Source organism: Macrobrachium nipponense, chromosome 33 (assembly GCF_015104395.2).
Source record: "Macrobrachium nipponense isolate FS-2020 chromosome 33, ASM1510439v2, whole genome shotgun sequence".
Lineage (NCBI taxonomy): Eukaryota > Metazoa > Arthropoda > Malacostraca > Decapoda > Palaemonidae > Macrobrachium > Macrobrachium nipponense.
In genome coordinates, this window is record NC_087219.1 from 41,451,949 (window position 1) to 41,471,195 (window position 19,247).

Consider the following 19,247-nt stretch of genomic DNA (forward strand, 5'->3'; position numbering starts at 1 on the left):
TGTCGGACTTCGGAGAATACAGCTATATATATATCTGGCAGGTAAGATTCATGAACAAAATATGTAATAGTACAGATAATAAAATAAATAAAAAAAAGACTGTTTCATCTGAAGACAAAGAAATAAGGTATGACTGCATTTTTTTGAAGCACTGTTTGTGTAAGTCGCACTAAGTACACTATGTACACTATCCAAACAAAGAATAATTCCTTCAAGAATAACTGAAGCACTCTATCAGGCCTGAAGGTTTGAAATATCTTTCTGTAATAACACACATGCACACGCACGTGTAACAGTAACCACTGTTTGATATTGTCTTCATTAACTTCCAATCAGGTTTATCAAGACTCAGTTACAAACATACATTATGGTAAGATTTAAACAGAAGACAAAAATGACTCACCATTAACAAAGCTCTCAATTTCTGCTGTCCTTCCACCATTCTGTCAATGAGATCCACCGTAGCAGCCACACCCATGTGGCATCGCTCGCAGATTCGTATGGGTAATTGGCCATTGTCAACAACCTGAGTAGAGAAAGTGAGAAGTTAAAGAATCAGTAAAGTTAAAGCATGAAACATTTCAAAAGAAGTATAATTTAAGAAATGGGTTGCCCAATATTACATTAACCGTCATGGTCATCTCCCCATTCATTCCGGTGCTCTTAACAGTTTGGCACAATAATCACAAATCTTTCTCCACTCCACAATTTTCTTTTATTTTGGAACAGCGTTAAGTTATTATGTGCATGGTATCCGGTTACCAGCACTGAGAAGCTTAGAAACTATGCAATCAACCACCCAGCACTCAGGAGAACATGGCCCTATCACTCAGGTAGTTTATGTTGGTTTTGACTTGTGACCATTCATCTCATAGACTTGCTATGATATAATTCTTTCTCTATTCAATTACAATAAAATATTGTTTATTTTCTGATCTTGATTTTATGGAAAAAACCCAGCTTCTCTCCTCTAAAACCAAGTTCCTGGAGATAAGTATTTCCCCAAAGCCTTTTCCATATTTCTAATTACACTTTTTTTGGTGATTAGCTAGTTTCAAAGGTAAGGTTTGAATTTAATTGAACATCAATGCAGCTATAGCTTACGACTTATACATTCTAAATCTCTTAACTACTGCACATAATGTACAGTATGACTGAAAACTAATCTTCCAACTTCACAGTTTTTGCTGCTTTCATTCTTCATCTAATTCTATGGCCTTTTCTCAAGTATGGTACTCCACTTCTTAAGAAAAAAATATCTACTTCTGATCCACAAGACTAACTTATCTAGAAAATAAACAATATTTTATTATTTAAATACACGAAACCCTCCGAGATTAAAAACTGCCAAACTGCTCCCAGATTTGGTACAAGAACAGAACAATTACATCTTTATCCTAATAGCCAAAACCAATAATAAAACTCTTTCCCCAAGCTTCCTAGCAACTATTTTTTCTATGACTTCAATTACTGTTTCTCTGTCACCAATTACTTACATGTAAAAGAATGAATAAATAAATCATAAAATTTGGCCACAAAGGACTTTACCTACAGTGCAACATGGAAAATGATCTTAACCTTTTTTACTTTAAGGGGACCGTCCGCTATGTTGTGTATTTTTTTTTTTTTTATTATGCAAAATACATAATTTCCATATATGTTTTGGATATATATAATATCTTCATCATACAAAAATTTCAAGTCATTTGAACAAAAAATTTCACGCTATTTTGAGCAAAAACTTTTAGTTTTATTAGCAAAAACTTGATAATTTAAAAAAAAAATTTAGGTAGCGATTTCTCCGCAAATATGACATCATTTGTATTGAAAATCATACCATAAAAACTACTTTATATACGGAATAATCCTGTGTGAACAGAATTTTTATTTTTTTTTTATGAATTTTTTTTATTAATTTTTGTCTAAACACTCAAAAAATTGTAAAAAAAAAAAGAAAGAAAGAAAGAAAGAAAAACTTGGCTCACAAGGAATTATGCGATTATTATTCTTCTTTCCAATGATATCTTTCTCTCTAAAATTGGATAATAAATAACCAAGTAATGGCTACCGACATGGCGCATAAGTATGTTTTTGAGTTATGAGCTCCCAAAGATTTGCTATGTAAATTTTCGCTTTTTTCTTACAAAGTCAAAACAACATTATTATAATTGACTTTTATTTGTACTTTATTGTTGATTTCTACATCAAGGATCCTGGTCCTCCCCCTAAAAGTGGTATTAATACCCTAAGCGTGACACGAGACAATGATGTTGACGGCGTGGCATGAGACAATGCGGGAGCTGATAACAATGATTGTTGTAATACAATAAAGTTTCATACATACTTACCTGGCAGATATATACTTAGCTAAGACTCCGTCGTCCCCGACAGAAATTCAAATTTCGCGCCACTCTCGCTACCGGTAGGTCAGGTGATCTACCTGCCTGCCCTGGGCGGCAGGACTAGGAACCATTCCCGTTTTCTATCATATTTTCTCTCTTCCACCTGTCTCCTGCGGGGAGGCTGGGTGGGCATTAATCGTATATCTGCCGGTAAGTATGTATAAACTTTATTGTATTATAACCAATATTATTTTCATACAATGAACTTACCTGTCAGATATATACTTAGCTGATTGGCACCCTTTGGTGGAGGGTAAGAGACAGCTAATATGGAATAGACAGGTAAACAACATATGTTGTAGGTATAAAAGAAAAACCTTGGTTCCTACCTGATAGGTGGTAGACTTCGTGGCTGTAGCCCGGTAGTCTGCATCACCTCAAGACTTTAGCGAGATATTAGATCTATGGCTAGAGTTCTTGTGGGCTGTCGATGGGTATATGAACCGCTTACTCGGCAGAGCCTGAAAGGACTTTGTCAATGGGTTACTGGACCACTTCTATGACAACACACCTTATGAAGGAGCATAACCAATCCCGACCACCTGATCCTAACCACCATGTTAGTAAATAGAATTGTTCTGAGTTATCCCCGAACTCATTACAAACCCAACCCATAACTCGAAACTAAAACACATTCAAACAAAAATTCTCAAAAAAAAAAAAAAAAATTTTAATACTCCTCTAAAAGATATCACAAGAGTTCCTTACTGAACAACAGTGACTGGCCGCCAGTGCAGCACCGAGCCCTCTTTGTCAGCAGAAATCTAGAACATATCTAGTAGAAGGTATGTACAAAGTTAAGGATTGGTGTTGCTCCCGTACCCAGTATCGTATCCGACCGATACAAAAGGCCCCAGAGAAAAAATTTTCTCGTAGGTCACGCGAACGTCTTTTAAGATAGTGAGATGCAAATACCGAATTGCACCTCCAATATGTCGTATCAATGATTTTCTTTAGCGACATATTCTTCTGAAAAGAGAGAGACGTCGCCACTGCTCTAACTTCCTGAGCTTTTTACTCTTAAAGCGGAAAAGAGCGTCCAGGACAGAACTTGTGAGCATCTGTAATGACGCTCCTAATGAAGAAAGCTAATGCGTTCTTAGACATGATTCTTGTGGGTCCTTAATCGAACACCAAAGACTTTGTTTAGAGCCTCCCATTTGTTTCTTCCTTTGTAAGTAGAACTTCAAGGCTCTTACAGGGCAAAGAGACCTTTCTGTTCTCTACCTACTAGACTCGATAAGCCTTTAATCTCGAATCTCTTGGGCCAGGGATTCGATGGGTTTCTCATTTTTCGCTAGAAAAAGAATTCTAACGAGCAGAAGGCCGAGTCTCTGTTAAAGCCGACTTCTCTTCCCAAGCATGAAATTCCCCAACTCTTTTGGCTGTCGCCAAGATAGGAGAAACAGCATTTCCTTGTATATCCCTGAACGAGGCTAAATGAGGAGGCTCAAATCTGTCAGACGAAAGGAACTTGAGAACTACATCCAGGTTCCAGCTGGGAGGAGTTAGTTCCTTAGATTTTGTCGTTTTCAAAACGATTCTAATCAAGTCGTGCAGATCTTTATTATCAGCAATCTCTAGGCCTCTGTTTCTGAAGACTGCCGAAAGCATGCTCCTGTATCCTTTTATCGTCGATACAGATAAGTGAGAGACCTCTCTCAGAACAAAGGAAATCAGCGATTTCGGTTATAGAGGTACTGGAGGAGGACAACTTCTTAGACTTACACCACCTTCTGATACCTCCCACTTCGACTGATAGACTCGTCAAGTGGAAGCTCTGCGGCTCTAGCGATAGGCGCTTGCAGCTTCGCGAGAAAAACCCCTCGCTCTGACAAGTCTTTCGATAGTCGAAAGGCAGTCAGCGCGAGAGCGGGGAGGTTTTGATGAAACCTCTCGAAGTGTGGCTGTCTGAGAAGATCCATCCTTCTTGGAAGGGATCTTGGAAGTCTACTGTCCACTCCAGCACCTCTGCAAACCAATCTTGTGCTAGCCAAAACGGGCTATCAGGGTCATCTCAACACTTGTCCCAGGATTTTGAAAGGGGGAAAGCGTACACGTCCACATGAGACCAGTCTAGCAGGAAGGCGTCGACCACGAGAGCTCTTGGGTCTTCCACCACTGAACAAAAGACTTCCATTGGAAAGGAATGTGGCGAACAATCTACTGAGGAGTGCCCCAAAGATCCCAAAGACTCTAACACACCTCTGAATGAAGGGTCCATTCGTGTGAAGGACCTGGCTTCTTCCTGCTCAGTCTGTCCGCCCTGACGTTTCTCGTACCCTGAACAAATCTTGTCAGGAGGGAGATGTTCCTCTGTGAGGTCCAAATTAGCAGTGCTTCTTGCTATCTCGTATAGAGACACGGAGTGCGTTCCTCCTTGCTTCCGAATGTAGGACAGGGCGGTAGTGTTGTCCACATTCACTTGGACCACACAGTTTGTCACAAAGGGTTCGAAGAACTTTAGCGCCAAGTGAACTGCTAGAAGTTCTTTGCAATTTATGTGCCAGGACACCTGTGCTGCCTTCCAGGTGCCTGACACTTCTCTCGGTCCTAGTGTTGCTCCCCAACCCTTCTCCGATGCGTCTGAATACAACACTCGGCTTGGGTTCGGAACTTCCAGAGAAATTCCCTTGTTCTCTTTTAGAGGGGACAACCACCATTGCAGGTGTGGTTTCATCTCCATTGGAAGGGAGAAAACTGTCGGAGAGAAGTCCCGTCTTCCAGTTCCATGATCTCCTTAGGAAAAACTGAGAGGACGAAGATGCAGTCTTCCTAGAGGAAAGAACTGTTCGAGCGAGGAAAGGGTGCCTAGAAGGCTTAACCATTCCCTCGCCGAAGTCCGTTCTTTCCCTAAGAAGAGAGAGGCTTTTCTTCAAGCCTCTCACGATTCTCTCTTGCGAAGGAAATACTCGAAAACCCCGAGAATCCATCTGAATCCCCAGATAGACCAAGTTCTGTCTGGGAATCAGCTGTGACTTCTCGAGGTTCACGAGTAGTCCCAACGCCTTTATCAGGTCTAGGGTCAAAGAAAGGTCCTCCAAACACTGTCTCTCTGTTCTGGCCCTGATGAGCCAATCGTCCAGATATAGAGAGATGTTGACGCCTTTGAGGTGAAGAAACCTCGCCACATTCTTCATCAGGTTTGTGAAGACCTGAGGAGCTGTGGACAGGCCGAAACACAAGGCCCTGAACTGAAAGATCCTTCCCCCCCGTCATGAAACGGAGGTACTTCTTCGACGAAGGGTGAATCGGGACATGAAAATAGGCGTCCTGGAGATCCAGCGACACCATCCAATCTCCTTGACGCAAAGCCGCAAGGACTTAGGCCGAAGTCTCCATAGAGAACTTCTCCTTTAGAACGACTTGTTCAGAGCGCTGACATCTAGTACTGGTCTCCAGCCCCCCGAGGCTTTTGCAACCAGGAAAAGCCGATTGTAAAACCCCGGAGAGTTTTGCTCTAGAACTAATTCTATAGCTCTTTTGTCCCACATTTGATTCACCATCAGACGAAGAGTATCCCTCAGTACAGGGTCCCTGTATCTGGCTGACAGTTCCCGCGGAATGGTCGTTAGGGGAGGACTGTCCTGGAAGGGGATAAGATATCCCTTCCTGATTATGGACATCGAAGAGGCGTCCGAGTTTATGAGTGACCAGGCGTCTGCAAATTCGAGAAGCCTGGCACCCACTGGTGTTTGGAGGTTGTCTGTCTCACTTCCCTTTCTTAAAGGGATGGGAAGAAGCTTTACCTCTCCTCTCAGGACCTCTTCTCTTAGAGGGAGCTCTGGAGGGAGGGCCTCCTCGAAAGGGCTGAACCGTAGAAGTCGGTCCTTTCTTGTCACCGAAACTAGGGGTCTCTTCTTCCTTGCAGTTTGCAGGAGAAGATCCTGTTTGTCAGCCTTCCTCAGTCATTGAGCGGCGAAATGTCCTTCACTAACTGAGAATGGAAACAAGAAGTCCGACATGGGAGCGAAAACCAGGGCTGCTCCTCTGTAGGGAGTTTAAACTGCCTTGGTTAAGAAAGCACTAAAAATACTCCTCTTCTTAAGGAGTACCGCTCCAAAAAGAGAGGAGATTTCTCCCGATCCGTCTTGTACTGCCTTGTCAATACAAGAAAGATACTCAGAATGACTTCGGGGTCTAGACCTTCCGAGTCATGAGCCTTTTCTTAGACATCACCCCAAGGGACCAGTCTAGGAAATTAAACACTTCCAAATATGGAAGAGCCCTTGAGGAGATGATCCGTCTCAGAAATCGCCCAAGACACACGAGCTCCATTCAAAGCGTGTCTCCGCGATGAATCAACCAAGGTTGAAAAGTCCGCTTCGGCTGCCGCTGGGAGAGAAAGGCCCATGTTCTCCCCAGTTCGGTACCAGAAACCTCTCTTGCCAGAAAGTATGGCTGGAGGCATACAGAAGGTGGTTCTGCCCAGATCCTTCTTTGACAACATCCATTTGTCTAGAGACTGTAGCGCTCTCTTCATAGAGATCGTAGGTCTCCATCTTCAAGACCGACGAAGACTTTGGTACAACCGCACTCGAAAACAGTGATCGAGGCGAAGGAGGAGCCGCAGGAGTCAAGAATCTCCGCACTCCTGCAAAAGAAGGTCTGTCAGAACTCTATAGTTAGAGACTCCTTCTCTACCGTTGCCCTCTTCTTCCGAATCTCCTTCTACACCATGCGGAGAATTGGCCTGAAAAACGAGAGGATCTTCATCCCGTTTTTCTCTCTCTACTGGTGACAAACTCCTACTAGGAGAGGGACTTATAGAGTGAACAGAATCTCTCTCAAGTCTAAAAGAAGTCTCGCGTCTGCTTGACTTCTCACGCCTGGAAAGCTCCTCGCGCTTGGCTGGCGCCTCGCGCTTGTCTGGCGCCTCGCGCTTGGCTGGCGCTTCTTGCTTGGCTGGAGCTTGTTGCCTGGCTGGCATCTCGCGCCTGGCTGACGCCTCGCGCTTGTCTGGCGCCTCACGCCAAGCTGACTCCCTCGCGCCTGGCTGGCGTCTCGCGCTTGGCTGAATCCTCGCGCCTGGCTGGCGCCTCGCGCTTGGCTGAATCCTCGTGCCTAACTGGCGCCTCGCGCTTGAGCGTATCCTTATCCAGAGCAACTCGCTTGGATAGCTCCTGACGCTTGCAAGACTCTTCGCGCCTGGAAGACGTCCCATGTCTGGAGGACGCTTCACGTCTGGCCGGTGAAAGAAGACAGACTTCTTAATAGGAAGTCTAGCGTCCTTCTTGCGAGGGGGATCCCTCGAAAGAACTCCAACCAAAGAGGCTATCTGCTCTTGTACTGCAAGCAATATCCTCTTGGAACCACACCAGCGTCCTCTTCAATAGAAGAAGCAGGAGAACTCGAAGGAGTGCGATCCTCAAATACCGTTCGAGGGGAGGCGTCGAAAAACCAAGCTTAGCCCTTCTTGATTATAAGAACTGGAAAGGCTTTCCTCCGAGAAGCGTTTCCGGGCTCGAGTCAAACGCGCCGGCCTCTTTCCAGTGCCTTTTCAGTGGCCTAGAAAGATCCGAGTCCTTCCACCCTCGTTTAGGTGAAGGAGAACCGGACGACGAGAAACAATCTCGTAGACGCTTCTATTAAAGCGGTCCTGAGCAGACTGTAGCGAAACAGAACCTGCTGAAGGGACGCCTGACCGTTGGGGATTCCCCACAACCTCGTACGACTTTCGACTTTCCTTCTCCTCTGGGTATGTGAGTTTGGAAGAGGTCTAGGCCTGGGAGCATCGCAGGGAAGGTCAGACGCCCCCTCCACAACACTGGGAACACTCACTTCACTAAGTAATTCACTATCACTTCCCTTACCTTGCATGGCCGCCATCTTTGTTCTTCATTTTACGAAGAGTAGCCTTCAGATTGGCGATTTCCGAAGCCGAATCCGAATGCAAAGCCTGTGAGGGTTCAGATACATAGGGAGAATCAAATTCATTAATAATAGGAGAGTTAGACTCAGAAAAAGGCTCAATAGGCCTTGTACTCACACTCTTTTGTGCAGCCCGTCTAATTCTATCCCTCTCTAACTTCTTCAAGTAAGAAGTTAGAGTCTTCCATTCATTAGCATTCAACTTTTCACACTCAATACAGGTGTTAGCCAAAGAACAGTCAAAACCCCCTACATTTACGACATACAGTGTAGGATCAACCGAAGCCTTCGGTATCCTCACCTTGCAGCCTACATTCACACACACTCTCACACTAACACTTGAATCAGACATTCTATCAGAAAAATCAAAAGCAAGTCCAAATCCAGTCCACAGTAGCGAATGCCAAAACAACGATCCAGTACGTCACCAAGAATCCAATATAGATGATCAAAAAAGTCTTGAAAAGCAATTCCAGTCACGAGTAGTAACAACAATGTTGATACCACCGGCGACAGAGAAAATATGATAGAAAACACAGGAATGGTTCCTAGTCCTGGCCGCCCAGGGCAGGTCATGGTAGATCACCTGACCTACCGGTAGCGAGTGGCGCGAAATTTGAATTTCTGTCGGGGACGACGGAGTCTTAGCTAAGTATATATCTGACAGGTACGTTCGTTGTATGAAAATGAATTTTCGTGTTTTTCTTTCAGCACACTCCTGGCCTTCGCTAATTTTGCTTGCCTTAGTGTGCTGAGTAGCTTTCTTGATCTTAAGTAACTTCAGCATTGCTATAAGTTCACTGAGAAGTTATGAAACTAAGTAAATAGCTAGTAACCAAACGCAAATGCATGTAACTCCTTTGACGTCTGTGGCGTAACTGAGTCATTCGCCGAGTCTCACCTATAAATCCCACCGCTCTGAGCAGCTCGCCTCTCACACAGTGTCACAGTACCTTTCTTGCTACCAGATGTATGAGAATTTCTAAAAAAATCTGAAAAAATCGCTGTATATATGCAAAAATAAACATGCAAAAACGATTCTGTCAAACTCAGTCATACAGACGACGCAGTTACAATGATGTCATCATTTAAAAACCACTATATCTTCATTATTTGTAAAAATAATTGGCTGAAACTTCTGGAAAGCATGCATGGCATGTTTCTGCATAGATACAAGTAATAACTCGAATTTTTATTTTTCAAGTTGACATGTCCATCCGCCATACCGGACGGTCCCCTTAAAACAATTAACACCTATACAGAATACATTAGTAAAATGGTCCCCGTATTTGCGAGGGATGCGTACCAGACTTCCCCCCCCCCCCCCCCCCCCCCCCGCCCCCCCCCCCCCCAAGAATAGTGGAAACCCTTATAAAAAGGCAGGCTTAAAACTTGTGTATTTTGTTAGTTAAAAACTCAAGAAAAACTCACTAAAATTTGTGTACCTAGTTGTTTTCATAGTCTTATCACAAAAAGTGCATTTTATGATGAAACTGATAAGAAAAATGACAATTTGTCCAAATTGCATTTTTCCTAACTATACAAACCTGAGGTCCTTTTACAATAGGAAGGTACTAGCGGCAGCTGGATAGGTCGTAAGCTTTCGAACAAGGGGTTCGGTAGTTTAACTGCTTGTCCGACAGGCGCGCGCGCGCGACTGGGAGGTAAACAAATCACTTTTTGCTTTTGGCTTCTATTAAAGCGGCTCCTGAGCAGACTGTAGCGAAACAGAACCTGCTGAAGGGACGCCTGACCGTTGGGGATTCCCCACAACCTCCGTACGACTTTCGACTTTCCTTCTCCTCTGGGTATGTGAGTTTGGAATAGGTCTAGGCCTGGGAGCATCGCAGGGAAGGTCAGACGCCCCCTCCACAACACTGAACACTCACTTCACTAAGTAAGTTCACTATCACTTCCCTTACCTTGCATGGCCGCCAATCTTTGTCTTCATTTTACGAAGAGTAGCCTTCAGATTGGCGATTTCCGAAGCCGAATCCGAATGCAAAGCCTGTGAGGGTTCAGATACATAGGGAGAATCAAATTCATTAATAATAGGAGAGTTAGACTCAGAAAAAGGCTCAATAGGCCTTGTACTCACACTCTTTTGTGCAGCCCGTCTAATTCTATCCCTCTCTAACTTCTTCAGTAAGAAGTTAGTCTTCCATTCATTAGCATTCAACTTTTCACACTCATACAGGTGTTAGCCAAAGAACAGTCAAACCCCCTACATTTACGACATACAGTGTGAGGATCAACCGAAGCCTTCGGTATCTCACCTTGCAGCCTACATTACACACACACTCTCACACTAACACTTGAATCAGACATTTCTATCAGAAAAATCAAAAGCAAAGTCCAAATCCAGTCCACAGTAGCGAATGCCAAAACAACGATCCATACGTCCCAGAAATCCAATATAGATGATCAAAAAAGTCTTGAAAAGCAAATTCCAGTCACGAGGTAGTAACAACAATGTTGATACCACCGGCGACAGAGAAAAATATGATAGAAAACAGGATGGTTCCTAGTCCTGCCGCCCAGGGCAGGCAGGTAGATCACCTGACCTACCGGTAGCGAGTGGCGCGAAATTTGAATTTCTGTCGGGGACGACGGAGTCTTAGCTAAGTATATATCTGACAGGTACGTTCGTTGTATGAAAATGATATTGTTATTTTACAATAAAGTTTCATACATACTTACCTGGCAGATATATACATAGCTAAGACTCCGTCGTCCCCGACAGAAATTCAAATTTCGCGCCACTCGCTACAGGTAGGTCAGGTGATCTACCGGCCTGCCCTGGGTGGCAGGACTAGGAACCATCCCCGTTTTCTATCATATTTTCTCTCTTCCACCTGTCTCCTGCGGAGGCTGGTGGGCCTTTAATTGTATATATCTGCCAGGTAAGTATGTATGAAACTTTATTGTAAAATAACAATATCATTTTCATACAATCAACTTACCTGTCAGATATATACATAGCTGATTGGCACCCTTCGTGGAGGGTAAGAGACGCTACTATATGGAATAGACAGGTAAACAACATATGTTGTAGGTATAAATAAAACCTTGGTTCCTACCTGATAGGTGGTAGACTTGGTGGGTGTTTGCCCAGTAGTCTGCATCACCTCAAGAAACTTTAGCGAGATATGTGATCTATGGCCAAGAGTTCTTGTGGGTCTGCCGATGGGGTCTTACCCACTACTCAGGCAGAGCCTAAAAGGACTTTGTCAATGGGTGCTGATCCACTTATATGACAATACACCTTATGAAGGAGCACACAACCAATCCCGACCACCTGATCCTAACCATGTGTTAGAACTAAGGATTGTTACGAGTTATCCCCGAACTCGTCACAACAACCGTAACTCAAAACCATTACGCACACATACATAATTTTCAAAAAAAAATTATAACTCAACTAATTGGATATGACGAGAATTCTCTTATGAACAACATAGACGGCCCGCCCGTGCGAGCCTGAATCCTCCATTGTTCGAAGAGATTCTCGACATATCCAAACATAAGAACCGTATATACATTCTAAGGATTGGTGTCGGCTCCCGTACCCAGAATCGTATCTGCCGATACGATAGGACCTAGAGAAAGCACTTCTCATACGTCACAGCACGTCTTTCAAGTAATGAGATGCAAATACCGAGTTGCATCTCCAATATGTCGTATCTAATATGTTTTTAAGTGACATATTCTTATAAAACGAGAGAGACGTCGCAACCGCTCGTACTTCATGAGCTTTTACTCTCAGAAGTTGTAAATGTTCGTCCGGACAGACCTTGTGAGCGTCCGTAATGACGTTCCTTACAAAGAACGCTAGAGCGTTCTTTGACATCAGTCTTGTGGGGTCTTTGACCGCGCACCAAAGACCTTGTCTAGAGCCTCCCAACTGACGTTTCCTCTGAAGATAGAACTTCAGAGCTCTAACAGGGCATAGAGACCTCTCTGCTTCTCTGCCTACGAGACTAGACATTCCTTTGATTTCGAATGACCTAGGCCAGGGATTCGTGGGATTCTCGTTTTTCGCTAAAAACAGAGTTTTAAACGAGCAAATCGCCGAGTCTTCCTTGAATCCTACTTTATCCTGCAGAGCTTGTAACTCACTAATTCTTTTTGCGTTGCTAACGATAAAAGAATAGGCATTTTCTAGTTACGTCTCTAATGAGGCCTGATGAGGTTCAAATCTATCCGAAGACAGATATTTGAGGACTACGTCCAAATTCCAGTTCGGAGGTACTGGCTCTTTAGACTTTGACGTCTCAAAAGATCTTATGAGATCGTGGAGATCTTTGTTATTTGCCAGATCTAAACCTCTGTTCCTGAATACAGCCGAGAGCATACTCCTGTATCCCTTTATTGTGGATACGGCTAGATGCGATTTTACTCTCAGGAATAGCAAGAAATCAGCAATTTCCGCTATAGAGGTAGAGGAGGAGGAACAACTTCTTGGCTCTACACACCTTCTAAAGACCTCCCACTTCGACTGGTATACTTTCGAAGTGGAGGTTCTGCGAGCTCTCGCGATCGCGCTTGCCACTTCGCGAAAAGAAAAACCTCTCGCTCTGACAAGTCTTTCGATAGTCGAAAGGCAGTCAGAGCGAGAGCGGGGAGGTTTTGATGGTACCTCTTGAAGTGTGGTTGTTTGAGAAGATCCGTCCTTCCTGGTAGGGATCTTGGAAAGTCTACGATCCACTCTACCACCTCCGTGAACCATTCCTGGGCCGGCCAAAAGGGGGCTATTAAAGTCATCCTCGTCTCTTTTGACGCCACAAACTTTTTCAATACTAACCCCAGGATTTTTGAATGGGAAAAGCGTACACGTCCACTCGAGACCAGTTTTAGCAGGAAGGCGTCTACCATAATTGCTCTTGGGTCTTCCACGACCGAGCAAAACACTGGGAGCCTTTTTGAAATGTATGTTGCGAATAGATCCACGTGAGGAGTTCCCCACAGAGACCAGAGATCGCGACATACTTCCTCGTGCAGAGTCCATTCTGTATGAAGGACCTGGTTCCTCCTGCTGAGCCTGTCCGCCCTCACATTCCTTACTCCCTGTACGAACCTTGTCGACAGGGAGATGTTCCTGTGAGACGTCCAAAGTAATAGGTCCCTCGTGAGTTCGTAAAGGAACGAGGAGTGAGTCCCTCCCTGTTTCCGAATGTAGGCAAGTGCGGTGGTGTTGTCCACGTTTACTTGTACTACCTTGTCTCTCACCAGAGGTTCTAGGCTCTTCAAAGCCAGGTGAACGGCGAAGAGCTCTTTGCAATTTATGTGCCAGGACACCTGTGCTGGTTCCCAGGTGCCTGACACTTCCTCCGAGCCTAATGCGCTCCCCAACCCGTCTCCGACGCGTCGGAGAACAACACTAGGTCTGGGTTCTTTGATCTTAGAGAAGACCCCTTTGTTCTCTTCCAGAGGCAGCAACCACCACTGTAGGTGTGCCTTTACCTCCACTGGAATGGGGAAAACGTCCGACAGTTGTCCGTTTTCCAGCTCCAAGACTTCTTGAGGAAGAATTGAAGTGGACGGATATGAAGTCTTCCGAGAGGGAAGAATTGTTCCAGCGAGGAAAGCGTCCCCAGAAGGCCTCAACCATTCCTCACTGACGTTTTGCTGTTTCTCTAAGAAGAGAGAGATTATCCTCAAACCTTTTTCGGTTCTCTCTTGCGAAGGAAAAACTCGAAAACCCGAGAATCCATCCGAATCCCCAGATAGACTAGGTCTTGTCTGGGGGTCATCTGAGACTTCTCGAGGTTCACAAGCAATCCCAACGCCTTGGTCAAATCTAGAGTTAACTTTAGGTCCTCCAAACACTGTCTCTCCGATTCTGGCCCTGATGAGCCAGTCGTCTAGGTACATCGAGACATTCACTCCTTTGAGATGAAGAATCTCGCACATTCCTCATCAGGCTTGTGAAGACCTGAGGAGCTGTGGACAGGCCGAAACACAAGGCTCTGAACTGAAAGATCCCTTCCCCCCGTCATGAAACGGAGGTACTTCTTCGATGAAGGGTGGATCGGGACGTGAAAGTAGGCGTCTTGGAGATCTAGAGACACCATCCAATCTCCTTGTCGTAATGACGCTAGGACTGAAGCAGAAGTCTCCATGGAGAACTTCTCCTTCTGAACAAATTTGTTCAGAGCGCTGACGTCTAGTACTGGTCTCCAGCCTCCCAGGCTTTCGCCACTAGAAAAAGGCGATTGTAAAACCCCGGGGAGTTTTGATCCAGTACTAGTTCTACTGCACTCTTGTCCCACATTTGTTCCACCATTGATCGAAGAGTATCCCTCAGCACAGGATCCTTGTACTTGGCTGATAGTTCCCTTGGTATAGACGTTAGGGGCGGAGTATTCAGGAAAGGGATACGATATCCCTTCCTTAAGATCTTTAGTGAAGACGCGTCTGCGTCTATCAGTGTCCAGGCTTCCACGAATTCCAGGAGCCTGGCACCTACTGGTGTTTGGAGGAGAAATGTTTCATTTGCCCTTTTTAAAGGGACGAAAGGCGGACCTACCTCTTCTCTCTGGAGCCTTCCTTCTTGCGGGAGGTCTGGAGATCGGACCACCTCGAAAGGGCTGCCTAGAAGTGCTAGGTTCTTCTTGTCCGACACTAAAGCAGGTTTCTTCTTACCTAGCTGACTGCGTCAGAAGATCCTGTGTCGCCTTCTCAGTTAAAGAGTGAGCTACGTCCTTCACTAACTTAGAAGAAACAACATAGTCCGAAAGAGGAGCATATAGCAAAGCTGCCCTCTGCGCATGCGAGACTGCCTTTGTTTAAGAAGGCGCCATACACTGTCCTTTTCTTCTTCAAAAGACCATGCTCCAAATAATGCAGAGACATTCCAAAGATCCATCCTGTACTGCTTTGTCGATGCACGACAAAAACTGCATAACAGGGTCTTCAGGTTCGATTCCCTGCGAATCGTGAGCTTTCTTGGACATCACCCCAAGGGACCAATCTAAGAAGTTGAATATTCTTCCAATAACATGGAAAAGTCCCTTGAGGAGATGATCCAGTTCCGAAAATACTCCAAGTTACTGCGGGCAGAATTAAGACTAGGACGCCTTGAAGCGTCAACTAACGTTGAAAAGTCTGCCTCTGTAGTAGAAGGGAGAGCGATACCCATATCCTCCCCCGTCTTGTACCATATGCCTCTTTTTTCCCAGCTAACCTTGCTGGAGGCATGCAAAATACTGTCCTGGTTAAGTCTTTCTTCGACTTCATCCAGGCGTCTAAGGCGTGTAAAGCCCGCTTCATCGAGATGGTGGGCTTCATCTTCAGAAAGACGAAGTCTTCTTCGCCTTCGCACTCGAAAAGAGCGAGCGGCGGAGAAGAGGAGCAGCCGGAGTCAACTCGTCTCCGTATTCCTCCAGAAGCATGGTTGTCAACACCTTATAGTTGGACAAGCCCTCCTCTTCCAAGATCGTCATCCTCCGAGTTTTCGTTCGAACTCGTGATAATCCTGAGTTTCTGTTCTCCTTTCAGATGTTCCTCTTCTGGGGGAGACAAACTCCTGATCGGAGAGGGGCTAAGGGAATGAAAGTCTTTCCTTTTTCCATTCTGATCGACTTGGAAGCCGTCACAACCTGCGGCTTCTCTCTGCGCTTTAGAAGACGTCATGTATGACGCTTCCCGCTCTCCGAGCGTCATGTATGACGTCTCTTGTTGACGTTTAGAAGACGCTTCGCGTCCGGAAGACGCTTCGCTTTCTAAGGGCTTCCTACTCGGCGTCACAATCTTGGACGGAGCGTCACGTCTAAGATCCTCTTGATTTGACGCTTCACTTCTAAAAGACGTCTTCCGAGCAGGTGCGAGAGGACGAGACTTCTTAATAGGAAGCGTCACGTCCTTCCGACGGGGCGCTAAAACTCCCACAAGAGATGATAGTTGTTCTTGCACCGCCATAATGATCTTCCTTGACGCTTCTCCTACGTCTAGCGCCTGACGCCCTTCGTCATCACTCGGGGAAGAAGCATGATGGGGTACTTCCTCATAAGCGTCAGGTGACGTTGACGCCACCTTCGCCTTCTTAATAGCAGACGGGGCGTCATCCGAGAAGCGCTCCGGGCTAGAATCAATGTCTTGCTTCATATGACGCTTCAGCGGTCTCGATAAGGTCGACTCCTTCCACCCTCGTTTAGGTGAGGGAGAGGGAGAGGACGAGAAACATCGCGAAGGACGCTTTTCCTGTAGCGCCCTTGAGCTGGCTGCCATGAAGCAAAGCTAGCTGAAGGGACGTCTGACCGTTGGGGATTCCCCACGACCTCCTTAAGGCTTTCGACTTTCCTTCTCCTCTGGGCATGTGAGCTTGGAAGAGGTCTAGGCCTGGGAGCGCCGCAGGGACGATCAAACGCCCCCTCCTCAACACTGATGGGTGGGCTCACTTCACTAAAATTTTCACTATCACTAGCCTTACCTTTCGAGTCCGCCATCTTGGACTTCATGTCTCGAATCGTCGCTTTCAGATTGGCGATTTCCGATGCCGAATCCGAAAAGACACTCTGAGAATGAGATTTATAGGGAGATTCTCCAGAAGTAGGGTTAGAATTATTATTTAAAGGCTCAATAGGCCTTGAATTCACACCTTTCAGTCTTCTAACTCTATCCCTCTCTAACTTCTTCAAATAAGAAGTCAAAGTCTTCCATTCTTCTGCATTCAAACTCTCGCATTCCTTACAAGTGTTAGTAGCAGAACACTGCACCCCCTACATTTACGGCATACAGTGTGAGGATCAACCGAAGCTTTCGGTATCCTCACCCTGCAGCCTACATTCACACACATTCTCACACTCACATTAGAATCAGACATCCTGAGAAAAATCCAAAAGAGTTATTCCAAAACAGTCCACAGTAGCGAATGCCAAAACACGATCCAAATACGTCACCAAAAGTCGAAAAAACGTTGATCAAATGTTGAAAAAAGAATCCAAGTCAGGAGGTAATAACAACAATGTTGATACCACCGGCGACAGAGAAAATATGATAGAAAACGGGGATGGTTCCTAGTCCTGCCACCCAGGGCAGGCCGGTAGATCACCTGACCTACCTGTAGCGAGTGGCGCGAAATTTGAATTTCTGTCGGGGTGGACGACGGAGTCTTAGCTATGTATATATCTGACAGGTAAGTTGATTGTATGAAAATGAATTTTCGTGTTTTTCTTTCAGCACACTCCTGGCCTTCGCTAATTTTGCTAGCCTTAGTTGCTGAGTAGCTTTCTTGATCTTAAGTAACTTCAGCATTGCTATAAGTTCACTGAGAAGTTATGACTCAAGTAAATAGCTAGTAACCAAACGCAAATGCATGTAACTCCTTTGACGTCTGTGGCGTAACTGAGTCATTCGCCGAGTCTCACCTATAATAACCGCTCTGAGCAGCTCGCCTCTCACACAGTGTCACAGTACCTTTCATTGCTACCAGATGTATGAGAATTTCTATAAAAAAATCAGAAAAAATCGCTGTATATATGCAAAAATAAACATGCAAAAATGATTCTGTCAAACTCAGTCATACAGACGACGCAGTTCAGTTACAATGATGTCATCATTTAAAAACCGCTATATCTTCATTATTTGTAAAAATAATTGGCTGAAACTTCTGGAAAGCATGCATGGCATGTTTCTGCATAGATACAAGTAATAACTCGAATTTTTATTTTTTCAAGTTGACATGTCATCCGCCATACCGGACGGTCCCCTTAAAACAATTAACCTATACAGAATACATTAGTAAAATGGTCCCCGTATTTGCGAGGGATGCGTACCTGACTTCCCCCCCCCCCCCCCCCCCCCCCAACCCCAAGAATAGTGGAAACCCTTATAAAAAGGCAGGCTTAAAACCTTGTAGTTTTGTTAGTTAAAACTCAAGAAAAACTCACTAAAATTTGTGTACCTAGTTGTTTTCATAGTCTTATCACAAAACAGTGCATTTTATGATGAAACTGATAAGAAATGACAATTTGTCCAAAATTGCATTTTTCCTAACTATACAAACCTGAGGTCCTTTTACAATAGGAAGGTACTAGCGGCAGCTGGATAGGTCGTAAGCTTTCGAACAAGGGGTTCGGTAGTTAACTGCTTGTCCGACAGGCGCGCGCGCGCGACTGGGAGGTAAACAAATCACTTTTGCTTTGGGCCCAAGCAAAAACTGCAGAGTGAGGGGTGGCATGAGGTGGGGCTATGTGTAAGGAAGGACCTCAGGTTTGTATAGTTAGGAAAAATGCAATTTTGGACAAATTGTCATTTGTTCCGACACGGCATACAAACCTTCGGTCCTTTTACAATAGGAAGACTCACTTCTTGGTGGGTGGAATCTGAGTCTTTTGTGAACAGACTGGTGTTCGCCCAACCTTGGAAGCCTCCCTGGTCGTAAGAGCGAGGGAGGGATCCAAGCCTCTGTCCGATTGATCGGGGTGTGCACCGCAGGATCAATGGTCAGACCTCTGGACCGAGTATAAGAGAGAGGCAAGCGTATTCTCTTCGTACCAGCAATGTAAGAACTTGTTCCTGTACAGGAGCAAAGATAAAGTCATGGTTTTGACTCTTGTAGGCATCCACTTCCCCCCCTTGTAGAAGGAAGTGGTGGATATTCTGCTCCTCTCCCTAGTGAAAGGGATAGGATGGGCTCTGTCATATAGCTCACCGGCATCTCGTCCTTATCCAGCAGGGTGATGACCGTATCCCTCTACCCTCAAGGTAGAGGTGTAGAAAAAGATAGAAAGAGAAGCCAGTCACTTTCTCATTTTACTATCTATTCATACAGTCACACCAGGACTCGATGCTGTTCAGCCTGCTAAGGGTCTGGGTTTAGCTAGACAACGTGTTGAGCAGCCACCACGGGTCCTAAGGAAACCGATCCAAGGACCTGTGGGCAATATCCAAAAAAAGGTATAAGGAAGGTGCCGGTGGTCTGGTTGTACCAGACCCCTGCCTTCCATACCTGCGCCACGGAGAAGTTCTTAC

At 45.1% G+C, this 19,247-nt stretch overlaps 1 protein-coding gene across 2 annotated transcripts in view; it reads right to left on the minus strand.

The window, feature by feature from the left end:
* The window catches only part of LOC135203115 (zinc finger and SCAN domain-containing protein 2-like), a 157,302-nt gene that overhangs the window by 127,408 nt on the left and 10,647 nt on the right, over nt 1-19,247 (minus strand). For both annotated transcript variants that reach the window (XM_064232748.1, XM_064232749.1), the window contains exon 2: nt 404-526. In XM_064232748.1, coding sequence (XP_064088818.1) covers nt 404-526 — 123 coding nt within the window. The remainder of the gene's footprint in view (nt 1-403; nt 527-19,247) is intronic.